The 26,263-nt window shown below is 37.1% G+C and overlaps 1 protein-coding gene across 2 annotated transcripts in view; it reads left to right on the plus strand.

Annotated features, from left to right (window-relative positions):
• The window catches only part of fstl1b (follistatin-like 1b), a 40,947-nt gene that overhangs the window by 8,031 nt on the left and 6,653 nt on the right, over nt 1-26,263 (plus strand). Inside the window, exons 3-6 of one of the 2 annotated variants that reach the window (XM_059499662.1) lie at nt 19,734-19,838; nt 22,945-23,074; nt 24,317-24,349; nt 25,629-25,759. In XM_059499662.1, coding sequence (XP_059355645.1) covers nt 19,734-19,838; nt 22,945-23,074; nt 24,317-24,349; nt 25,629-25,759 — 399 coding nt within the window. The remainder of the gene's footprint in view (nt 1-19,733; nt 19,839-22,944; nt 23,075-24,316; nt 24,350-25,628; nt 25,760-26,263) is intronic. The other variant, XM_059499663.1, reaches the window with a different exon arrangement.

The raw sequence follows: 26,263 nt of genomic DNA on the forward strand, positions 1-26,263 counted from the left end.
GAGAAGAGGTGACCGGACCCTGAGGAAGATTGTGGAGAAGGACCGATTCCAGACCTTGGGGGACCTGCGGAAGCAGTGGACTGAGTCTGGAGCAGAAACATCCAGAGCCACCGGCGTGTGCAGGAAATGGGCTACAGGTGCCGCATTCCCCAGGTCAAGCCACTTTTGAACCAGAAACAGCGGCAGAAGCGCCTGACCAGGGCTACAGAGAAGCAGCACTGGACTTTTGGACAATTTTTGCATGTCATTCGGAAATCAAGGTGCCAGAGTCTGGAGGAAGACTGGGGAGAAGGAAATGCCAAAATGCCTGAAGTCCAGTGTCAAGTACCCACAGTCAGTGATGGTCTGGAGTGCCATGTCAGCTGCTGGTGTTGGTCCACTGTGTTTTATCAAGGGCAGGGCCAATGCAGCTAGCTATCAGGAGATTTTGGAGCACTTCATGCTTCCATCTGCTGAAAAGCTTTATGGAGATGAAGATTTCGTTTTTCAGCACGACCTGGCTCCTGCTCACAGTGCCAAAACCACTGGTAACTGTTTTACTGACCATGGCATTACTGTGCTCAATTGGCCTGCCAACTCTCCTGACCTGAACCCAATAGAGAATCTGTGGGATATTGTGAAGAGAAAGTTGAGAGACACAAGACCCAACACTCTGGATGAGCTTAAGCCGCTATCTAAGCATCCTGGGCCTCCATAACACCTCAGCAGTGCCACAGGCCGATTGCCTCCATGCCACGCCGCATTGAAGCAGTCATTTCTGCAAAAGGATTCCCGACCAAGTATTGAGTGCATAACTGAACATAATTTTTGAAGGTTGACTTTTTTTGTATTAAAAACACTTTTCTTTTATTGGTCGGATGAAATATGCTAATTTTTTGAGACAGGCATTTTGGGTTTTCATGAGCTGTATGCCAAAATCATCAGTATTAAAACAATTAAAGACCTGAAATATTTCAGTTGGTGTGCAATGAATCTAAAATATATGAAAGTTTAATTTTTATCATTACATTATGGAAAATAATGAACTTTATCACAATATGCTAATTTTTTGAGAAGGACCTGTACTTCAGAAGGGATGACTAATTATTTGGATAAGTAAGTGAATGAAAACTCTCTAGAAATGAGGGTTTTGTAAAGTATTGGATAGTAATAACTCAAGTGTTATCCTTCAGAATGAATTACTAATTATTTGGATCAGTATTCTAAAGTGAAGATCACGGTAACTCCCTAATATCGTCTGATATCAATGTAAACTTTTGATCTTTTTGTAAGGTTCTGTATAGTAATTAATTCCAATGGATTTGGCAACACTTGAGTCAATATTAGGGAGTTAACATGCTTTTCACTTTAGAATACTGATCCAAATAATTATTAATCTCTCCTGAAGGGTTTGGTAATACTTGTGTTATTACTTGTGGGTTACCATGACCTTCACTTTAGAATGAATTATACATTTTGCATTATTTACATTAATAATGAACCTGCGTATCGTAGTTCTGACTAGTTTTCTGAGAGGTATGAAAAACAGTACTGATTAGCTAATAGTGAACTACCACTTTCAGTGCTGTTACTTACAAATTTGTTAATTAGACTTTCTTGTTAGTTAAGAGTAGTTACTAGAATGGTAGTGCACTACTCATTTGTTCCTGTGTAGCTATTCATTAATAACAGAACAGTGTTTTGAAATGTTACCATTTCTCCATATTCTTTCCTATTCGATTTCCATTTGAAACAATCTACCATAATGCTTTGTCCGGTAAATACAAACATTTCAGACAATGAATATATAATTCATTCATTAAGTATAGATGGCATAAGCTGATATGACCTTAATGCAATCTGATAGCTATAAAATAATTTACTACATGGCACAAGTTGATTAGTCTCGGTTGCTAATCATCATTTAAATATTTTGGTTCAGTGTCTGCTTTACGCAAGTCAGAAACCCTCCACCTCCCCCAGCTCCACCTGTATAGATGCTCCGGGTAATTTATGTACAGTATGTGAACTTATGTATGTTGTGTGGCAGCAGTAGATGTTCACAGCAGCTTGCCTGTGGATGTATTGGCAGTAACAAATCTCTGCACTTGCTCTGCATCAACAGCAGCAGCATAGCAAATCGATTCCTCTAACACCAAATACATCAGCATTGTCATAATCATTACCATGCTAAACTATTCAGAGAGTTATACAGTAAATACAGCTTGCGCAATGTAAAGGCAACAAAAAGTAGGTTGAGTGTGCAATTGATGACTACTTAAGATGCAACAGACTTGCGTCAAATGTCTAGTGTGGGACAAGAGGGTGGTGCCTCGGGTCTCACAGGACCATAAAACACCCCTGTCTCCTTTGAATAAATTACCATAATGCACAGCTAAAGAGGTTTTAATGAAAGCTAAGAAAACAGCAGTGCGTGGCCATTTCTGATTGAGAATACAACATCCATCCACTTGCAGACAGGTCCTTAACCATACTATGGTGCCTTGTGCAAAGAACAAGACCATTGTGAAGAATGTGGGACTGAAAACAAGCACACTTCCTTCTGCAAACACATGTCAGCCATTAAGGTAACTCTCCCAGTCCATGACCCTTCACAGAGAACCGCAGCAGACAGGCCTGGCTAGAACAGAGCCTAGATATAGATGGAAGGTGGCACATAGATTGAGAAAAGTAACTTGGGTTAAAGATAGAAGTTGGCGGGATCTACAAAAAGCAGAAGACTGGCTGTAGTCCTGAGCAACAGCCAAAATGAGACAAAAGACTAGAGGCCAGAGAGGAGTAAAATGGATCGATTCACTGAGGTGCAGCGAGAGATGGTGCCACTTGATGGGAAGCTTTAAAGAGAGAGATGGAGAAGAGAAATAGAGAGAGAATGTAATTACAGCAGTCGAAATGTAGGAAATAAAAAGGAAAAAGACTGTCCCATGCTGCCCGCAGTGCGCTGGCATCCATTCACTGTCTTATTGCCAAGACCAGATTTGGAGACTGCTGAATAGACACTAAAATTGTGTCACTTCAGTGATGGGATCGTTTTTTGGATTTATTCAGTCAACGAGGTTTATGAGAATTCATACTTAGTGCAGTAACAGCACTTATTGATTAATATTATATTATCATATTTAAAAGTTTGCTTTATTAAAATCCACTTGGAGACAATAGTAGTTTTATCTTATTGCATTGCATTGCATTTAAAAATGTTCCCTCACAAAGGGGTCTATGATCTTGTTGTGTGTATTGAAAATATTTGGCCAAAATTCCATACAATGTCATTTTCAGTTGTCTGCAAGCACTGGTATTTAATTCCTTCAGAAAGAGCAAGTCTATTTCTAGATGGCTTTTTAAAAGCCTATTTAGTTCTTATGGACAATTGAAATGAGAAAAGAATGCTGTTATCTTTCTTGAGTGCTGTATACACCCCCTATAATGAACATTTGTGATTCATATTGTCTCTATCCCACTGCTACAGAAGAATCTGCATGGCTCATTTGAACTTTTAACAGCTCTGCCACATTCACACACTCGGTTCCTTTGTGTGTGTCATTGAGAGCACGCTCCTGAGGCCTCAGCGCTGCCGATTACTGAGAGCTCCATACAACCTGGAATGTGCTGCACTAAAGTAGAATGACATCACTGGCATTCCATTTCAATAAAGGAGAAAAATGGTGAAGAATTCACAGATGGGATGGCACGCATACCTTTTTCTCTGATTGATATGTTGGGAGTTTTGATGCAACAGTCAGAAGGGTTTTGTTGTTGTTTTTGTTTTTCATAAGAAAAAGCATGTAGAATTTCAGCTGCATATTTGTGACAGCTCCTCTGACCTATATAACTGAGAGATTTGAAATGGGACAGACTACTGGAATGTCCCATGAGAGAATTCAGGGGAGATGAATTCCTCTCTGTCCTCCCTGCTCTCTCTTTAGGAGGAATTTCTATGGAGTGGAAATAACTAACTCTGTTGTCTGTGGGAGAATTCAGACTTTGAGCTCTGCAAGCTTGTGTATAAGAAAAGAGGAAAGAAAATAAAAGATGAATGAGGGAAGAGAAAAGAAATGACATCATACCATTGCATACTTTAGAGAGAACTCGAGCTCATTAGTTGTGACATCATCTTTTAAACAAATGAAATACACACCCAAAATGCACAAGATTTTAGGCCAATGCTTATTTTTGAATTTACATTTCGTAAAGTGAAGAAATAAAAGGAATGGTTCACCTGAAATTTAAATGTACTCACCCTCAGGGTATCCGAGATGTAAATGTGGAGTGTTGGGGGTCCTCCAGGACCAGGATTGGGAACCACTCTACACTAAATGGGTGCCATCAGAATCAGAGTCCAAACAGCTGAGAATAATCTACAAGTCATCACAAAATAATACACACCACTCCAGTCCACCAATTAATGTCTTGCGAACTGAAAAGCTATGTGTTTGTAACAAACAAAACCATCATTCACCATAATTTGTAACTTCAAACCTGTGTGAAAAAGTTGTCTCATCTAAATTATTCCTATGGCTTTAATAATCCAACATATTTATTTGGCTTTTTGGAAAATAGCATACCACAGCCCAGTGTTTCTCAGTGTTGTGTAACGGCGCTGGGTAAGCAGTACAACAATCACCATCTAACAAGGCCATTGATTACAAACCTAAACACTCTGCCTCATTAGGGTGTGCTATGCTTTGCTTGTCATTTAGAGCTGTATTATACAATGGTTTTGCTGCTTGTGTTTATACTGTATTTATATGGATGCATTCTACACATTGTTGCCTACTATTTGCAAAGCAAGTTTCTCCATTGTATTGTAAAACACTGCACTGTGAAGAGTGGGGTAAGATGTGCCACATCTTCCAATTAACTCTAGAAAATTTTGAAAAGTTGCATGCATGCATATTCAGTTGTCGGTGCACTGACAAATTCATATTGTAAAGCAGTTATATTAAAGCTTTTTTGCAAAAAGCTAATTTTGCACATGCAAATAAAATGTAGTTTAACTAAAAAGGAAACATTTGGAAGTCTAAAATACTATAGATATTATATGATGATGATGAATTGCATGAAACCATGTAGATGATTTGACTGACAGTTAACCACAAATGATTAAGCACAACACAACATCTCTAAACAATCAAAAAAATATTCTTCTGAATATTAAAAATGTATAGGCTGGTTTATGCATTATGCATTATCTTGGGTGCAGGAAAATGTGAACGATGTATTTAAGCAAAATCAATTAGTATTTGGAACAAGGTAGTATAATGTCTTCATTATCATTTCTTAACAGTTTATTGTATATATAATGCAGTATGCAACTCATTTGTGATCATTTTTATTTTTTATTTTTTTTAAAGTAAATCATCCACATATTCTCAAATCATTGAGAATTCCCTTAGTATGGGATACATTTTTGTGAAAAATCATATTTCCATAACCCTGTGTTGTAGCTCTTGCAATTTTAGGTAAAAGTAGACAATGAAATTAAATTTGATGCAATTATTTTACAGCTGCCTCATTTCTTCTTGGCTAGACAGCTAAAGCACAAAGTGGCCAGACCAATCATATTTTTTGTGGTATGATAGTCATGCTGTATCTCCTTTTCCTCTCTTTCTTATTATTTTGACCATGTAAGTGTATCCTGGTGCACAGCTTTGCATTCGTGTGTGTTGAATTCTTGCTCAGCTGTGGCTTTGCTAGATTGCCATGGTAATAGAGATGCTATTTGACATGCCTTTCATCTAACGTAATCAGCTTATAGTGATGCTAGAAGGAGGCCTTGAGTGTGGTTTGTAGTCTCTTGTGCTTTTTAGCTCGGTTGCAATCTGTTTTCCCGCATCCTCTCATCGCTGCTCATTTCCAGTCCACCGTTTCCCAGCATGTTCCTCTCGATGCAGAGAATGTGTGAGCTCCAGCAGCACTGTATCTGCAGACTCTGCTTGGGTTTAGTGTGTCTGTGTGGGGGAAGGTCAGGAAGTGAAAGCTTGGCTTTGTCTAGAGAAGGATTGCTTTTTTGCACTTGCATTCTTATGAGCAAAAATCTCAATTCGAATTCCCAGCCTGCCATGTGCAACCGTTTATCTTCCTTATAGAGCAAGGGTGAAGTATGCTATGTGTACACGCAAGAACAATTGTTTTTTAAAACATTATCTCCAAGTTGAAAATAATGACACATTAGCGATAACGTGTGGGATTAGTCATCATGGTGGCACAGTCCCACAGCAGTTATGTTTTTGATAACATCTATTCACCATGCAAACCACTAAAACAAGCATTGTGTGCCTGTGAAAGCGCATATTTTTATAGTGATTCAGGAGTTAATGTATGATCCTCTCAGGTTGTTTGCATTGTAAGATCAATGTGTTTATGCATCCTGGGGACAGAGTTAATTATATTTCTAAAATAAGCCTTCAGCTAGAAATTGTAATTATCCTCTGTGACTCTTGGGGCTGTCGAATACATATGGGTCAGTAGAATGACACACTCTTTGATTAAGTTATTCAAAAATACATAAATTAAAAAATACATACAGATGACTATGATTTATGGATACACCTTTTATGATGATGATGTTTTTAATTTCTGAGTTATTTTTTGTGGGCCTGGCCTGGGATGTGTAAACATTGTCTGGAGATTGAAACTCCTATTAAAGCTTATTAAAAACTTGGAATTCTATAAAGACATTGTTTATTATTATTATTTATTTATTTATTTATTTACAGTTAAAACAGTTAAAGGGATAGTTCACCCAATAATTAAAATTACCCCATGATGTACTCATGCTCAAGTAATCCAAGGTGTATATGACTTTCTTCTTTCAGACAGATAAAATCAGAGTTATATTAAAAAATTTCCTCTTCCAAGCTTTGTAATGGCAGTGAATGGGTGTCACTTTTTTGGGCTTCAAAATCTCAACTCCCATTCACTGACATTATAAAGCTTAGAAGGGCCAGAACATTTTTAAAAGGTATTAGGATATTTTAAAGTCACAATGTGTCATTTCTGTAATCTTGTCATTGACCCATATACTGTATGAACACCGACAAAAAAGAAAGCATTTACGCTGACCTCTATGAAATACCTTAATGACTAGTGAACATCTGTTGTGGTTAAATTTGATGCTGTCCCGTAATACTTACATCTGTGTACACCACCATTCTATGTTTTACGATCATTGCCATTTTTTCCCCCTCGTTTTCCTCTGTACATCCCCTGCTTCACTCATTTACAGTTCCGCCCAGCAGCATTCAGAACAGCTGAAGTCAGCGTGTTGCTGTTTCCTCACAGGGTGACATTTATGCTTGAGTTATGGAGATGTTGATGCTCCTGGAGGGAGATCAATGGAGGTTTTCTCTGGGTGGTGACATTCACTCTGGCAGTATTGACTCAGAAATAATGTTCAAATACAAACAAACAGGCTCCTTTGGGGTTTCCTCCGCACATCTACAGGGGTTTGGGTCGCATCCATCTGTGAGTCTAATCAAGCGCACACAGTTGCTGACTTAGTTATGAGAAAACAGCTCATTCTAATCAGCACAACTTATTGGTATACATAGAAAACAATGAACCCTTTAGCTAAACAAGCAGGGGCAATGAGTTGTAGTCAACGGTCTCTGGAAATAGTTTCCTGGAGGGGTTTTCTTGGCGCATTATCTTGAATTTTCCATTGGCGTTGAAGATGTTTGGAGTTTTATTTGAAGCACTTAGTGCCAAGTCAACTAGATGTTCCCTTATTAGATATTCATAAAATGCATTTGGTTTTCTGACTCATTTCTGTCAAAAAAATCTGTGTCTTTTTAATTTTGGATTGACAGAAATTCTAATTACAAAGTCTACACTGTTCATGAAGCGACTCTAATACACTTATTTGAATTTGCATGAGTTCTTTTCCATGCCAGTTTATTGTTGTGGTGTCACAGAGTTTACATTCTCTCTCCAGCATATTAAAACAAAATTTGGCTGCTTGCTGATGGCTGCAAGTCAAAAGACTTGCTACACAAGACCAGTACATGTAGTTTTTTCTCTTGCATTCACTGTAATCATTTTCCTGCACTGCCATCATGTTTTACCGGTAGTACTGTATCTGCTGTATCTCTTTGTTTTCAGATTGTCTTCAGTGCTCCAACACAAGCTCCCTTCCCCTCTTCAGTGCTTCTGTTTATATTCAGTTCTCCAAACTCTTACCACCATGCTAAAAGGAACCCGACAATCTCATGCCTTTTGGTTACTGAACTGCTTTTAAAAGCAAAGACAGTGAAAGCTGTCTTAAGATAAGCGGCACCACTAGCTGTGCATGTCAGATGATGTTTTTGCACTGACGCAGGTCTTCTGTTGAAGTGCACCCCGCATTTGTGATGCGGTCTGGACAGCATATTATCTGATTCCAGCAAATTCATCGGTAAACATCAGCCTTTTTAGCATGCAGCTTTTTCGGTAATTAAAGATTCAACTTACAAGTACATTTTCACGAGTGAAATGACTCACGCATGGTGTGCTGCCATAATGTTAGTGCTGGTACATAAATTGTATCCATTTGCAAAGCTCCACTGGCTATAGTTTACATTGAAATGTAAAATATAATGTTAGAATTACTAATGAAATATTGTAATGTGTGTGTTTAGCTTGAGTTGCTTTTGTGTTGGTAAAAGGTCATTGAAGACCTGGTGGTTCAGCAATTGGTAACTAAAAGATGTTTGCTAATTATTCCGATGCCATTAACTAAGAGCTGGAAGCGAACAATGATATGGAAGAATCACATAAACATGAACACAGATCAGAAGGAGATGCAATTCAAATGTCACTCTTGGCATGATTATGCTTGTGTTGCATAATACATTGCATAATTATATACGCAATTATGCTTATATACAGTAAACACCACCTGATATTTGGTTAACTGTTGGTTGAGTTTCGTATGCTCACCAAGGATGTATTTATTCAAGGAAAAATATAAAACAGTAATATTGTGATTTTTTTTTTTATGTATTTTCTATTATAATATGTTTTAAAATGTAATTTGTTCCTGTATCACAAAGCTGGGTTTTCAGTCATTAGAAATCATTCTAATAAGCTGATTTGTTGCTCAAGAAACATTTTTTATTATCAGTATTGGAAAACTGAGCTCCTTAATAATATTTTTATTTATCTTTTTTTCAGGATTCTTTGATGAATAGAACGTTCAAAAGAACAGCATTCTTTTATAATATTATACATGATTTTACTGTCACTTTTGATCACTATAATGTGAAATTAAGGTATTAAATTCCTTCGAAACATTTTTGATGATTTTGTATGTTTATAATTCTATTAGATTTATTTGGATTTAAAAATTATAAATTGCCTTTCACTTTCGGTTAAAGTTATTTTATAATGCAATACATGTTCTTTTACAGAAAAGTATTGCTAATATTGCTTTTTTGAATGCAGAAAAACTTTCATACAAGTATTACTATAGTACTTTATCATTTTTTTATTATATTTATCAGTTATTATGTACAGATGGGGTTTATGCTACACTTCATGTGTAATGCATTGTGTTTGTGTGTTCAGCACTGTGCAGGTATTTTAAGGAATTATTATATCAGTTAGTTTAATGCATGTTATAAATGTAAAATATGCAGGCACAAAAATATCATGAAACATCATATTTTTAGGGGGAATTTCTGACAACCACCCTATTTTTGCACTGCATATGTGCATACACTGTGAAGGGAAGTGTGGTGTTTAGTCATTTTTGTGGTGAGACGATCAGGTAATGATTCTCTCTCTGTTTTGATGACGATCTCCATTATGAAGCCATAAGATACTGTAGTCACACACTCTTTAAATCAGTTTGTGGAGTGAGGAAGTCCAGAAATGTGCTTTTCTCTGGGTGAATAGAGATCCAGCATGTGTGATGAGGGAAATATCAAGCGGAGAAAAAAAAAAAAGCTGTCATCTACATTTTCCTCCTTGCATTGTGAAGTCAGTTAACCTGAAGCCCTGGGTTCAGGCTTTCCTCAATCTATCAGTCACTGCTCTCTGTATGCACCCATTAATTCGTCCCTTGAAACTAATATTCCTCCTTCTCCTGTTGTCATTCTCTCAGCCTATTCATTCTGCAATTTATTCCTTTCTCCGCTGAGAGTCTGCATTTGCCCTCTATACACTTGTAGTCAGCACTGCACAATGCTCTGCTCCTGGAAGCCTAATTTATAGAATTCAGTAAGCACAAAGTGTGATAAAGAAAGAGGAATAAAAGGAAAGAGAAAAGTAAATGAAAGATTGAAGCCATGTGGGACTCTTTCACTGAGACAGGACATGATTCTGCTTTTATTGTAAGAGAAAATGGGCGACTGTTATCTTCATTTGCAATGTAGCATGTTATCTGGACTATTATGAAAGAGAGGAGTGTTTTAAGGTGCCCTGTACTGTTCTTCCACAAGGTCCATAGGAACAAATGAGAACAGATAGCCGGATGACAGAGATGTGACAAACATGTCTCCGCGGACTAGACAAGGACAGGAAAATGATTTTTTTAAGCGGCCTTGGATGTGGAGGCGTCTTTCCTGTTCATTTTCTCCATATCTGGCCATTCCATAAAAAAAAGCATTCAAAGTAACAAACCAAAATGAAAAGGCATTCACCCTATCAATTTTCTAAATTCAAGTTCTTGATCTTATGGTGACCGATTCATCCATGCATGTTTATTTATTTATTAATTGAACCCCTTCAAATTACATATAATGTATCTGGTGCCGTATGCGAGTCTTTTGAAATCATTTATTCTGCTTAACCCACCCCGTTCTTACTGTGAGTTTGCAGTTATATATTGAATACATACATTATCTGGGTAGGTGTAGTTTATAACATATATAATATCCCCATAGTGAAATTTATATATGTATTATATTTTATGAGTTTGATTATTCTGCTGAACACAAAAGATATTTTGAAGAATGTTGGTAACTAAACAGTTTCTGGTATCCATTGACATCCATAATATGGAAAAAATATTATGGATGTCAATGGCTACCCCCAACGGTTTTGTTGCTCTCATGCTTCCGAATTTCTCCTTTTGTGTTCCACTGAGCAAGGAAAGCTCAGCTGTCAGTGTGGAGTGACATGTGGGTGAATGAATGATGACAGATGTATTTTTTTTATGAGAGTTATCTCTTCAGTGGTATGTGGCAAGCAAACTCAGCTCGCCTGCAAGAACTCCTGGCTGTGGCCACCATTCCTGTTTCTATGGTAACGGTGAATTTTTGATGGGTGGATCTCGCTTCAGGAATTTGGGTAGTGTAGTACTACATCAGGAATTCAGCTATTAAAAATGAAGTTTCTGTGAGTTACTGCTTCTGCTGAGGCACACAGTATACCATCAGTTTACAAACCTCAGAACGCAGGAAGTCTTTACATGTTCTTGCTTTAAAAATTCTCTTTGGAATACAGGAGCCCTAGAAGTCACCAACTTATAATTCAGCATTCATATCTGAGAGTTGTTTTAGCTTGTGTAGGACACATACTGTAGTTTAGTTATAGGAATTCTAGATCAAAAGGGTTTTCCATTCAAAAGTTTGGGGTTCGGAAGTATTTTTTATTTTTATTTTTTGTAATTATGCATTAAATTGATCCAAAGGGTAGTTATTTTTAACTGTTTATTCATAAAAGAAACACAAAATGTTTCTTGAGCAGCAAATCAGCATATTATAATGATTTCTGAAGGATCCTGTGACACTGAAGACTGAAGAAATGATGCAGAAAATTCAGCTTTGATCACAGGAATAAATTACATTTAAAAATATATTAAAATAGAAAACAGTTATGTCAAATTATAATAATTTTTCACAATAATGTTTTTTAACTTTGTTTTTGATTAAATAAAAACAGCTTTGGTGAGAATGGAAAAATACAAAATTCTTACAGACACCAACATTTTGAACAGTATTGCACATATGAGATGTATTGTATGTTTATATATCTATGTGAACTTCAAATAGAAAAGGTTATAAATGCAGAACCTTATAAGGGTGACATGTAGCTGAAGACTCTTCCTCCTAGGCATTGCTATTTAATTGGAGCTCTCTTCCTTCCCAAGACACTGGGTCTTTTCCCTCTAGCTGTCCTCAACACTTTCCATCTTTCTTGTCTCTTCTACTTTTCTGTTTTTTCCTGATTATGCCTTCTCCACACTTTCCTCAGAGATGCATTTGAATGAGTGTAGAATATATTACCCACTAAACTTCTGGGCTGACCATCAACAGCTTGTTGTGGCCTAAATCGGTCATTTTAATTAAAACAATGAAATAATTAAAATGAGTGTAATAACTGCCTTGCGGTGTGCTGATTATCTAGCACGGTACATCTGTATAATCTGACCTTTTAGTTTCTCTGTGTTTGTTAGTCCCACAGTACCACTGTCTCAACCGTTTGCAGAGTCGTAATGAACAGCTGTTGTCCCGTCCAGAGAGATTTCAGCTGTTCATGCCACTCATCGTCCCAAAAAAGGATACAGTAGTTATCCCAGAAAAATAAATTATATCATTTACTCACCCTTAAGTTGTTCTAAACCTGTACAATATTTTGTATTGAACACAAAATAACATATTTTGGTCATTTATCATTTGGTTTCTGCACAGACCTGTGTTTGGCGCTCTTGTCATTTACCTACTATGAGTGTGAATCAGTAGACAAGGCTAAACAGGCTGTGATGTAGCATTGGTTGGTGGAGCCAATCAGACAGTGATGTAGAATCAGGCAGTGATGTAGAATTGGTGGGTGGGGCCAATCAGACAGTGATGTAGAATTGGTGGGTGGGGCCAATCAGACAGTGATGTAGAATCATTAGGTGGGGTTAATCATGCAGTGATGTAGAATCAGTGGGTGGGGCTAATCAGGCAGTACTGTAGAATTGGTGGGTGGGGCTTAATCAGGCAGTGATGTAGAATCAGTAGGCGGGGCTAATCAGGCAGTACTGTAGAATTGGTGGGTGGGGCTAATCAGGCAGTGATGTATAATCAGTAGGCGGGGTTAATCAGGCAGTGATGTAGAATCAGTAGGCGGGGCTAATCAGGCAGTGATGTATAATCAGTAGGCAGGGTTAATCAGGCAGTGATGTAGAATCAGTAGGCGGGGCTAATGAGGCAGAGATGTAGAATTGGTGGGTGGGGCCAATCAGACAGTGATGTAGAATCATTAGGCGGGGTTAATCATGCAGTGATGTAGAATCAGTGGGCGGGGCTAATCAGGCAGTACTGTAGAATTGGTGGGTGGGGCTTAATCAGGCAGTGATGTAGAATCAGTAGGCGGGGCTAATCAGGCAGTGATGTAGAATCAGTAGGCGGGGCTAATTAGGCAGTACTGTAGAATTGGTGGGTGGGGCTAATCAGGCAGTGATGTAGAATCAGTAGGCGGGGCTAATCAGGTAGTGATGTATAATCAGTAGGCGGGGTTAATCAAGCAGTGATGTAGAATCAGTAGGCGGGGCTAATCAGGCAGTACTGTAGAATTGGTTGGTTGGGGCTTAATCAGGCAGTGATGTAGAATCAGTAGGCGGGGCTAATCAGGCAGTACTGTAGAATTGGTGGGTGGGGCTTAATCAGGCAGTGATGTAGAATCAGTAGGCGGGGCTAATCAGGCTGTGATGTATAATCAGTAGGCAGGGTTAATCAGGCAGTGATGTAGAATCAGTAGGCGGGGCTAATCAGGCAGTGATGTAGAATTCGTGGGTGGGGCCAATCAGACAGTGATGTAGAATCAGGCAGTGATGTAGAATCTGTAGACGGGGCTAATAAGGCAGAGATGTAGAATTGGTAGGCCGGGCTAATCAGGCAGTGATGTAGTATTGGTTTGTGGTGCCAATCCGGCAGTGATTTAGAATCATTAGGCGGGGCTAATCATGCAGTGATGTAGAATCAGTAGGCGGGGCTAATCAGGCAGTACTGTAGAATTGGTGGGTGGGGCTTAATCAGGTAGTGATGTAGAATCAGTAGGCGGGGCTAATCAGGCAGTACTGTAGAATTGGTGGGTGGGGCTAATCAGGCAGTGATGTAGAATCAGTAGGCGGGGCTAATCAGGCAGTGATGTAGAATCAGTAGGCGGGGCTAATCAGGCAGTGATGTATAATCAGTAGGCGGGGTTAATCAGGCAGTGATGTAGAATCAGTAGGCGGGGCTAATCAGGCAGTGATGTAGAATCAGTAGGCGGGGCTAATCAGGCAGTACTGTAGAATTGGTGGGTGGGGCTAATCAGGCAGTGATGTAGAAGCAGTAGGCGGGGCTAATCAGGCAGTGATGCAGAAGCAGGTGTTGGTCTTCTTCTGCAGAGGCAGAAATTAGCCACACTATTAAATCATAGAGCAGAACATTCCACAAGCTGTCGTTTTGGCAGACTGGATTAAAAGTAAGCTGTTTGTAGACTAATGAGAATGTTTTGAGTTCTAAAACTTACAGGATGTTTTTATAGTACAATGACCTCTGACCTCTTACAGATCAAAAGTGTAAGGGAATTTTGTCTTTTCAGTTAATGGCACCTTTAAAGAATGTTGGTAACTAAACAGTATCACTTCCCATTGACTTCCTTTTTTCTTTTCTTTTTTTTTCTTTTTTTTTTGAGCATATGGAAGTCACTCTCACGATCTTGGCAAAAAGTCTTGATATTTCCACAACATGATGCATGATGGGATACACTAAGCCTTGAATACCGCTCCGGAGCAGTATTCAAGAGTATGGATTTATTGTGCGTTAAGGGCACTGCGCTTTGCCATTTTTAAGATCTAGACAATCTTGCGCACTTACTTCCTGTCGCGCTAGTGTGGGTATTTGGACAAGTCATTAGTGTCTCCTTTTTGTGTTCCACAGAAGAAAGTCGTATAGGTTTGGAACCACGAGGGGGGGTACATGACAGAATTTACATTTTAAGTAATTCACACATACAGTCATTCATTTTCAGTGAGAGTTTGCAAATTTCAGGCAACACTAGCAGACTTTTGATGGTGAGGCATGGTTCAGAAATATGAGAAGCACCTATCAATACAGTTACCAATACAATGGCCACCTCACACAGTCAATACACAAGTTTCAGACACATGCACATGCTCTGAGCCGTTTCAACCGTCTAAGTTGCCTCTTCCTTGCCTGAGGCACAAACCCACAATAACAATTTTTAAATATATTAAACTTATATTACCACTGTAAGCATTTGGTTAACAGCCACTGACCAACATCTGCGCTGAGAATGTCTAGTGGTCAGGCTGATGTAATATTACTCCAGAAATGATGTGGTTTGTGTGTTGCATCTGAATACACACCTGCATACTTTATATACAGTAGGTGATTCTTTTTTAAAGAATTTGTAAATATAAAGAAATAAAGAATAAAGAAACTGGTAAAGTTTTTACCAGTGTTAAAATCAATTCTACACCATTGGGTCAAAGGGGAACAGAGAGTAATTCATGTCATTATAAGTATTGAGTGAGGAGATTGATTTCATATTTTAATATGAATGTGAACTGATTTGCATTTTAACTCTCATTATGGCACCGTGACATCTGCCGACACTGTAATTTGTCATATAGCACTGCATTAGTGTATGTATTAGCTATATTTAATGTGATTCAGTTGAGCGGAAGGTCACATTTCTATTTGGTCATGATTTGTGAGTCAGACACAACCGCACATTCCTCGACTCTTCTGCACCAGGAATGTTTGCTCTCTGTCTTTCCCCTCTCCTCTCTCCTTGGCAATAACCGCAGCCTCTCGGTCTGCCAAAACTGCCCTCAGGAGAAACAACAGCAACACTGTTCAGATGTGCCTAGGGGGAAAGACTAATTTCCCACTCAACTATTGATCTGTAAACACTTTAACCACAACTCCTGAGCACCTGACGTTGATTGGATTTATACTGCAAAAAAGTTTTTTTAATCAGTATGTTGTTTTTCTGTTTTGTTTTCCAGTAAAAATACCTTAACATCCCTGAAAAAGTGTGATTTCATTAAGTTCATTATTTCTTCCCCTAAATTGTTTAAAAAATGAATTATTGACATAAATCTAATACAGTTTAATGAGGTTTAGAGGTTAAGTCTTCATGCTTAGCAAGGCTGCATTTATTTGATAAAAATACAGCAAAAACAGCAATATTGTGAAATATTATAAAGAAAGTTTTTCTATTTGAGTATATTTTAAACTATAATTTAAGTATTATAATGCAAAGTTTAATTTTCAGCATCATTACTCCAGTCTTCAGTGTCAGATCACCTTCAGAAATCATTCTAATACACTGATTTTCTGCTCAAAAACATTTCTTTTTGCCTAACATTATAAATGTATTTACTGTCACGTTTAATTATTTTAATGTTTCCTTGCTCAACTTCTTTTGAAAAAATGAAATATAAATCACTCCTACTGACCCCTAAATTTAAATTGTTGTGTATTTTCTCTGGAAAGTCTTCTTAGCTTGCACCATTTTGCTTTTACACCATTTTGGATATTTTTACTGCATGGAAAACAATTTGTGTGTGTGTGTGCAATGTAAGCAAATCAATAAAGAACACAACTTTCAGAAAGACCGAGATATCATAAGTTGGAGAAGAATCATCAGAGACAGTGTAACAGCATCATGCTTGCAGGGTTATTTTGAAGGTCATAGTTCAGCTGCAGGCGCCTTGTACCCCATCTCTCATTGACTCTCTCCTACAGTAAATTGTATGGCTCTTTTCAAGCCCTTCTGCCTGGTTGTCATGGAAACATATCTGCTTTTTGATTTGATTTAGCTAAAGCACGATACGTTCATTCGTTTAAATGTCAGCATGGCTTCCCTGTGGAGAAGGAGATTCATTTATGCATGAGGCTCGGTTTTGTTCTCTCTCCTTTAATGCACCTCTGTTACCGCTGGTCCGCAATAGTATCCACCTCTATTGTCAGGACAAAACTCTCTCAAATGAATATCCCATAAACTTTTAATATGCCAGCTCTGTGTCTGAAAGTCCTCTGATGACCTCATATGGAGCAGACTGTGATTAGAAATGACTGTTGATCTGTTTTAGACTCCCTCTGAACGTGGAAAATCTCCCCTGGAAAGTTTGCCTACACTGTATATGACTCATGCATGAGCTGGAAGGGGGGTTAGGGTCCGCCCGTGTGTGTGTGTGTGTGTGTGTGTGTGTGTGTGTGTGTGTGTGTGTGTGTGTGTGTGTGTGTGTGTGTGTGTGTGTGTGTGTGTGTGTGTGTGTGTGTGTGTGTGTGTGTGTGTGTGTGTGTGTGTGTGTGTGTGTGTGTATGTGTGTGTGGAGGTTAGTCAGGGTGGAACCAGGAATCACAGTTCATGGGAAAGAACAGGCAAGATTTGAAATGTGACGACACACTTCTTAAACACACACACACACACACACACACACACATACACACATATATACGCACAGACTGCATTTGATTATAGTTGGACGCTAGGGAGGTTTTGGAAAGCAGGAGGGATATTTCAGGAAACTCCTAAATCGTTACTCCAGGCACAACTTGGCAGCACGTGATTGGCTAGCACGGTGTTCACATGACTTTGCTGTGATGTGGAGACTGGGGTCCTGTAGCTGGGAACACAAAGAGTAAGAGGAAAGACTTGGGAATTAGAGGCAGATTCAGTGGCCTTGCACATAAATCAAACATTTCAGAGATATGACCAGAGAACAAGTTCAGTAGGACAAAAGAGTTTAAAGAGAAAAAACACCAAATAAGTCTGGTGTTGTTATGAACTGGGATCCAGTGTCTGTTTTAAACATACACTTGAACTCTTACTGGGGCGTTTATACAGGATGCGTTCTTACATTTTAAAGACGCTTAAAGATGCTGTGTGTCGAGTTAAACATTGTGGAAATATGTTGAAATCCGAATTTCATTGTGTTCAGTGTAGTTAAAGGAAAGATTGCGTCCTGTGCGAACGGCCCGTTAATCGTGCTGTAATCAACAAACCTGATATCAGAGCTCCACCTGCTGGTCGAAGACTCGACATCACTTCTGATCGCTTTTTGTTCAATTATGTCTTATGGATAATGATGATTTAACCCTAAAATGCATAGAGTACCGTTTAAAAGTTTGGGGTTGGTAAGATTTTTGAAAAGTTTATATATATAGTAAAGTAGTAATATTGTGAAATTCTGCTATTTAAAATAACTGAATAATAAGAAACTGTTATTATCATCATCAATGGTGAAAACAGCTGCTTAATATTTTTTGTGGAAATCGTGATACATTTTTTCAGCACTCTTGGATGGATAGAAAGCTTAAAAGTACAGCATTTATTTGAAATTAAAATATTTTGTGACATTAACGTCTTTTGATTCTGTCACTTTTTATCTTAAATTCTATCAAAATAAATAATTAATCGAAGTTATGTTTGTATTAACACTCGCATTTGTATTATAATTTAGTCCATTTGGTCATGTTGGCATATTTACATAATGTTTATGTTGCGATTTATATTTGTAATTATGTTTTAGATTTGTATGTTCTAATTTATAGAAATTAAATAGCAGTTTAAATAGCAACAAAAGCTAGTTTTCATTTCGCAGATATTAGTACATAATATAAATGAACGTTAAATTGCATTTGTTAGCAGTGTTGTGAAGTTTACTTTTGAAATTATTACTAGATTACATGTTACCTTATTTAAAATATAATAAGAAGTTTAACTATTTTAACTACTTTAATAAAGTAATGTGAATGATTACATTTGATTACTTTTTAATTACTTTTCTCAAATAAAAAAAAAAAAAAATAATAATTAAATCTACATTTTTCTAAACCGTTTCAAACATTTAGGGCAGGCAGAGTTAACCTTAAAGTAGTACTCAACTCTGATTACTGTCAGACTTTCAAAAGCCTTCATCACTTAAAATAATGATTATAATAATTTAATTATAAAGTACAGCCTCCACAAAATCAGACTTTAGCACCTGTTTTAGTTAAGATGTAGTATAATAATACTGTTTTTGAAATCAAATCATTGCATAGCTATGACTGAAAACATCGGTGTCATATCTGTGTGTGACAATATTCAGATTTAAACCCCTTGGTTATCATGAGCAGTTTCAGAAGTAGGCTAACTGTAGGCTAACTTTATTGCATTTTTTCTTCTTCTCAGTAACTGTAACAGGTACGGTTACATTTATTTTGTAATTAAATTACGTAACGCTGTTACATGTAACAAGTTACTCCCCAACACAGTTAATCAGATATGCTCTCGCACTTTGTGGGGCACACATTTGTTACAGAACGAGAGGTAGCTGTCCCAAATCTGTAGTTGTCCTAGTTTTGAAGGAGAACCGCTAGTTGTCAGGGACACTGCTGGCACGAGTGTTTGTTGTGGGGAGAGTTCGGTCATTTTCGGAGATAGTTATCAATCTTGTGTCCCCAGACACTGACAAACACTGTGTGTGATCGAGAGAGAAACAGCAAGTGTATGTGTGTTTGCCTGGTGTTTGTGATGAAAGTGAGTTTGTGGTACTGTACCAGTGCTAGTTTCTGTTTCCAACACTTATAAGTTTAGTGGCTAGTTTTGTAAGATGTCAGACAACAACACATCCTTTACAAGTAAATATTATGCATACTAAATATAGAGATGCAAGTTTGAGTTTGTATATTATTATGTGTTAATAATACCGCCCTCTGGTGGTGAGATTCTGTATGTGCTCAAACTTATTTTATTCCTGCCCAGTACCTCATTAGAGTTTGCAGCTGTGTGTTTTATTGATGGTGTTTATTTCTGTGTTTCAGCAGGAGTCTCAGAGCAAATCAAAGGTGTGTGCTAATGTGTTCTGTGGTGCTGGGAGAGAGTGCGCCGTCAATGAGAAAGGAGAGCCCAGCTGTCTGTGCATTGAGGTAAGGCCTCTTTTCAAAGAAATTCATGAAAACCTGGATGAAATATGCAGCCCTTGACTAGTCAACTTCATTGACTTTTGTGCCTTTGAATGACTGGATGAGGAATTTTAAACATTTTAGAGAGACTGCAGTCAGTGCACTTCCTACAAAGCAGATTCTAGCTGATGAAATATTTAAAGCGGAGTAAATCAAGAAAAAGAAGTATATTCATGATGGAAATTCGAATGACTTTCAGTAAGTTCAGTGACTCTTTAGGGTTTTGAAATTCTATGACATTTTTTGGTTTTCCATGACTGGGGAAACAGCTGTGTTTTAGCCTAATTCTAAAAACAGATAGAACGTTACTCATTGTGGAAATAAAATAGTTATACTTACATATATATAAAAAATATATACTTCAGTACAAACTGAATGCAACATTTACAGACAATTGCAAATAAGTTAAAATGCATTATAGCTTAAATCTATATTAAATGCAACTAGCGAAGCTTAAGAGTGCTTTCTGGCATACTTAAGTAGGCCTTGCGTACATCTTTATATGTAATTTCATAATTGCTTCTATTCTGTGTCTCTGAAATATGGTTCAAGTGTACTAAACTAAAATATAATGTGTGCTATTTCTGTAGAAAATTGTGTGTCATGTATTTAAATATATATTTATTACACATTTTTAATTATGAACTTGCAGTTTATTGCATTAGCGATTAACATTCTTCAGTCAAATTATAATCAAGTACTTTATATGTGTTTTAGTATGTTAATCAATACATCAAAAAGTGTAATCTAAAATGACAATTGATTATTGAAACAAATATTGTTTAAAATAAAACTTTCAATTTAACATTATTACAAAGGGCACTTAAATGTTTCAGGAAACATTCATGAAAGTGGGCCCTATTTAAGACTTTTATTTTATTAATAATATCTGCTTTTACAGTTTTTCTTTAATATACTGTACTTTTAAAATTTGAAGTACACTACAAGTGCACTTCTTTCACCATCAATAAATTCTAACCATTAGAAACTTTTCCCTTTCCTGATGTTTTTCCACCATCATAGCAAATATTAAGTTGATTTCTGTTGCTGATTTTTATTGTTAGACTTCAAGTCAAAATTGTTTTATACAATAACAGTAGTGTGTGTGGGATTGGGGTCATGTGTGATGTATATGCCATGTCGTGTGTCTACTCAACTCAGCAGATTATACAGCAAAAATATTCCATATAACACACAGACATTCACCCTATTGTCCCGCCACCAGCTGGGCCCCATGCTTTCATATTATTACAGGCTTAATGTCAGCTTCCAGCCAGAGGCATCAGAGAAACATTTAATTACATCCAGAGTGTTACATTTAGTCGCCATCTTATATATATATATATATATATATATATATACAACCCGAATTCCGGAAAAGTTGGGACGTTTTTTACATTTTAATAAAATGAAAACTAAAAGACTTTCAAATCACATGAGCCAATATTTTATTCACAATAGAACATAGATAACATAGCAAATGTTTAAACTGAGAAAGTTTACAATTTTATGCACAAAATGAGCTCATTTCCATTTTGATTTCTGCTACAGGTCTCAAAATAGTTGGGACGGGGCATGTTTACCATGGTGTAGCATCTCCTTTTCTTTTCAAAACAGTTTGAAGACGTCTGGGCATTGAGGCTATGAGTTGCTGGAGTTTTGCTGTTGGAATTTGGTCCCATTCTTGCCTTATATAGATTTCCAGCTGCTGAAGAGTTCGTGGTCGTCTTTGACGTATTTTTCGTTTAATGATGCGCCAAATGTTCTCTATAGGTGAAAGATCTGGACTGCAGGCAGGCCAGGTTAGCACCCGGACTCTTCTACGACGAAGCCATGCTGTTGTTATAGCTGCAGTATGTGGTTTTGCATTGTCCTGCTGAAATAAACAAGGCCTTCCCTGAAATAGACGTTGTTTGGAGGGAAACATATGTTGCTCTAAAACCTTTATATACCTTTCAGCATTCACAGAGCCTTCCAAAACATGCAAGCTGCCCATACCGTATGCACTTATGCACCCCCATACCATCAGAGATGCTGGCTTTTGAACTGAACGCTGATAACATGCTGGAAGGTCTCCCTCCTCTTTAGCCCGGAGGACACGGCGTCCGTGATTTCCAACAAGAATGTCAAATTTGGACTCGTCTGACCATAAAACACTATTCCACTTTGAAATAGTCCATTTTAAATGAGCCTTGGCCCACAGGACACGACGGCGCTTCTGGACCATGTTCACATATGGCTTCCTTTTTGCATGATAGAGCTTTAGTTGGCATCTGCTGATGGCACGGCGGATTGTGTTTACCGACAGTGGTTTCTGAAAGTATTTCTGGGCCCATTTAGTAATGTCATTGACACAATCATGCCGATGAGTGATGCAGTGTCGTCTGAGAGCCCGAAGACCACGGGCATCCAATAAAGGTCTCCGGCCTTGTCCCTTACGCACAGAGATTTCTCCAGTTTCTCTGAATCTTTTGATGATGTTATGCACTGTAGATGATGAGATTTGCAAAGCCTTTGCAATTTGACGTTGAGGAACATTGTTTTTAAAGTTTTCCACAATTTTTTACGCAGTCTTTTACAGATTGGAGAGCCTCTGCCCATCTTTACTTCTGAGAGACTCTGCTTCTCTAAGACAAAGCTTTTATAGCTAATCATGTTACAGACCTGATATCAATTAACTTAATTAATCACTAGATGTTCTCCCAGCTGAATCTTTTCAAAACTGCTTGCTTTTTTAGCCATTTGTTGCCCCCGTGCCAACTTTTTTGCGACCTGTAGCAGGCATTTAATTTTAAATGAGCTAATTAAGTGGATAAAAGTGTAAAATTTCTCAGTTTAAACATTTGCTACGTTATCTATGTTCTATTGTGAATAAAATATTGGCTCATGGGATTTGAAATTCCTTTAGTTTTCATTTTATTACAATTTAAAAAACGTCCCAACTTTTCCGGAATTCGGGTTGTATATATATATATATACACATTATGTAAGGATCAGATTTTGATGTGGCAGTTAATAGGAAATAGTTGAAGCTGTTGTGTTGTTAACAGTATGTTGTGTTCTCCTGCAGCAATGCAAGTCTCATAAGCGCTCAGTGTGTGGCAGTAATGGAAAAACATACCGAAACCACTGCGAGCTGCACCGTGACGCCTGCCTTACTGGACTCAAGATCCAAGTAGACCACGACGGACACTGCAAAGGTGTGTGGAGATAAACATGCAGGAAAATAATAGATAATATAATATATATAATAGATAATATAATAGATAATGCAAGATTATATAGATTGGAAATACCTTTCTGTTTCCTTTGCAAATTATAACGTGTGCATTGATTTTGCATAAACTTGCTAAGATAGCAAAGTTAGCATAATATTATTCTTAGCTTCAGAATTAAGCTAAGATTTGTGAGTGACTCAAGTCTGATCACAACTTTTTATCATCACATTATAATAAAGATATTAAATCTTTAGAAAACAATTAATCTGCAGGGTGTTTGCAGTGGTAATTAATATCCCTGGAGAAATTTTAGTACCAATTGTTCAAAATGCATGCACAAATATGATCACTTAGCAAACAAAACTCACCAGCAGTGAGCATTATTTTAGTTAAAAAGTGTAACTATGAAAAAAATGACTACAAAATAAACCAATTAGGACAAAAATGCATCATAATTTAACCTAAGAACCACCAGAGTACCATAGACATCACAATATTATAGTTAATCTAATGTTTACTTACATGCTTAATAGAGAGCCCTCTATAAAGTCTGGAAATGCTCATGAAGCGAGGTTGTGGAAACCTTATCATTTATTGGTGTAAATGCATTAATGTAAATCTCAATTATATTTGGCAATGATGGTCTTCTTTTTTCTTATATTATAAGGTTCATATATACACACTACTGTTCAAAGGTTTGAGTTTTTAATGTTTTCGGATCAAAAATACAGTAAAACTGTAATATTGTAAAATAGTAAAATTTAAAATAACTGTTTGAATATGTTTTAAAATGTCATTTATTTCTATGATGCAAAGCTGACATTTCAGCATCATCACTCCTAGTCTTCAGTGTCACATGATCCTTCAGAAATCATTCTGATAAATAGAGCATTAACTTCATCACACATTTCTGCTGAAGGAACATTAAGTATTAACTCATGTGAACATATCCACCTGCTAAGATCCAATGGGACCAGTTCTTACGACTGTACTCTTTACTGTACTCTGAACTTGACTTATTACCATCAAGCGATATCATGATATTCTGACCCCTATATTCTTGTACTACGACATGTTTGAGGTGACGCTGTAACCTCTTATCTATGATGCAAGCTGCTGCTCAAGTGATAACCAAGGGAAGATTCAGCTATAACTGCATGCAGACTGTTCAGCGGCGAGGCATCGCTTCACTCAGGGTTATCTTGTTTATCTTGTGTCCTACAGAGAAGAAGCAGGAGAAAGCCGAGGCCAGCCCAGGTGAGTTATATTATGACCCCGCACGGGCTCAGAGCCAAGCCGGAGGGCTCTGTGATGACTTTACTTATCTGCCTGCTGCACAGATTAACATTAATTACCAACTTATTATGAGCTCCTAGATACTGAGAGCAGACATAACCTCTCTGACATGGCTACAGTGGAAGTACGTGTGCACTGTTTAGATGTAGAAAATATATTTAACCTCCCAGGATGCAGTTTTTACTATTTAGTCTTTGCCGTTTTTATGTTGTTCTAGTATTTGTAGCATGAGTTTATTGTATGTTCTCTATATAGGAAAACGAAGACACTATTAAAACACTATTAATCTGCCTCAGAAACTGTAACTTCCATTGAAATAGTTAATTTACTAACCAGAATTCAAACACAATGTTAAGGAATGATTTGTTTATATAATATGGTAACAATTTAAAATAAGGTTTGATTAGTTAAACTCAGTTAATACTTAAGCGAACTTTAACTGATAATGAACAATACATTTGTTACAGTATATCTGTTGATCTTAGTTAACAAAAGTTTATACAAAAACAGCTGTCTATTGTTTGCTTACTATGTGTTAGCTCAGGGCCATTAAAATAATATTAACGCGTTTGACTTTTGATTTTAATAAGTGTTGAAATGAACATAAAGATTAATTAGTGCTTTTAAAACATTTAAGGTATTTATGTAAGAAGCTATTTTAAATCACAAATAAATATTTACCAAACAACATTACAGGATTACAAAATATTATGCCTACACTTAAGTCTATAAAATAGAACACAATGTACTTGGAATTTTCATGGAAATTCCATCATGGAATTTTCCGTATTGATTTTTCACAGGTGTTTTACCTGTATGTTGAATTTACATTGCATTGTTTTGTGTTTTAGGGTCCATAAACTTAACAGATAATGTCCTGGCAGAGAATTGCCATACTTTTCCTTTTTCTCTTAAAATTGTTTTAATTCAAATAGCAGACATTTATGAAATCAGACATGATATATCACGCATTTTGAAAACCCAGGATAGGAAGTTGGCATCGTCACCAAACTCCCAAACATTTCTGAGAAGTCCTCTTCGAGATGTAGGAGTGGATCTCATTAATCAAATGTTCTCTGGTGAGGACAGAAGTTAGTTGCTGGATCCTAAGAGGATAAACTAAATCTGACAAATCCAGATATAATACATGACTGATATATGTAGACTTGTGTATCTGTATTTGTTTCTAACTGTTTATTATCCTCTCATCTGGTGGTGTGTGTGTGTGTGTGTGATGAAGTTGTGTGTTATGTCGCTGACCGTAATGAGCTGCGCAGACGTGTGATCGACTGGCTGCAGACCGAGGTTGTTCCAGATGGCTGGTTCACCAAGGGCTCCAACTTCACTGATATCCTCCTCAAGTACTTCAAGGTGTGTGCAGACAGTCATTCACAACTTTAAACCAGCAAGAATTTGTATAGAGAAGTATTTTAAGTCACAAATTTTCAGTGTTGGGTCCAAAGATCAGTTTTGAGATATTTTGGGCTATTTGTGTCTATGTGTTGTTTCAGAGTTTAACATGATAAAACATGAATAATATATATATATATATATATATATATATATATATATATATATATATATATATAGTTTATTATTTTTATCTGTAGAGTTACAGTTACAATACATAACTTCAAAGGTGGTTTTGTCAAAGCGAAAAGCCACTTCAGTAGCACTTACACTAAACTTTTTCAGTTTTATTTGTATTCTGAAGTTTTTTACAAGGGGATTCATGGATCATTCACCTGACATTAACATTTTATTCCTAAAAACATGGTGCAAATGTGTTAATTTTCTTGCTGTTTTGAATCTGCCTTTCAAGTGTTCTTGAGCATTATGCAAACTAGTGCATATTTAATTAGACAGTTAGATGAC

Source organism: Carassius carassius, chromosome 19 (genome assembly GCF_963082965.1).
Source record: "Carassius carassius chromosome 19, fCarCar2.1, whole genome shotgun sequence".
Classification (NCBI taxonomy): domain Eukaryota; kingdom Metazoa; phylum Chordata; class Actinopteri; order Cypriniformes; family Cyprinidae; genus Carassius; species Carassius carassius.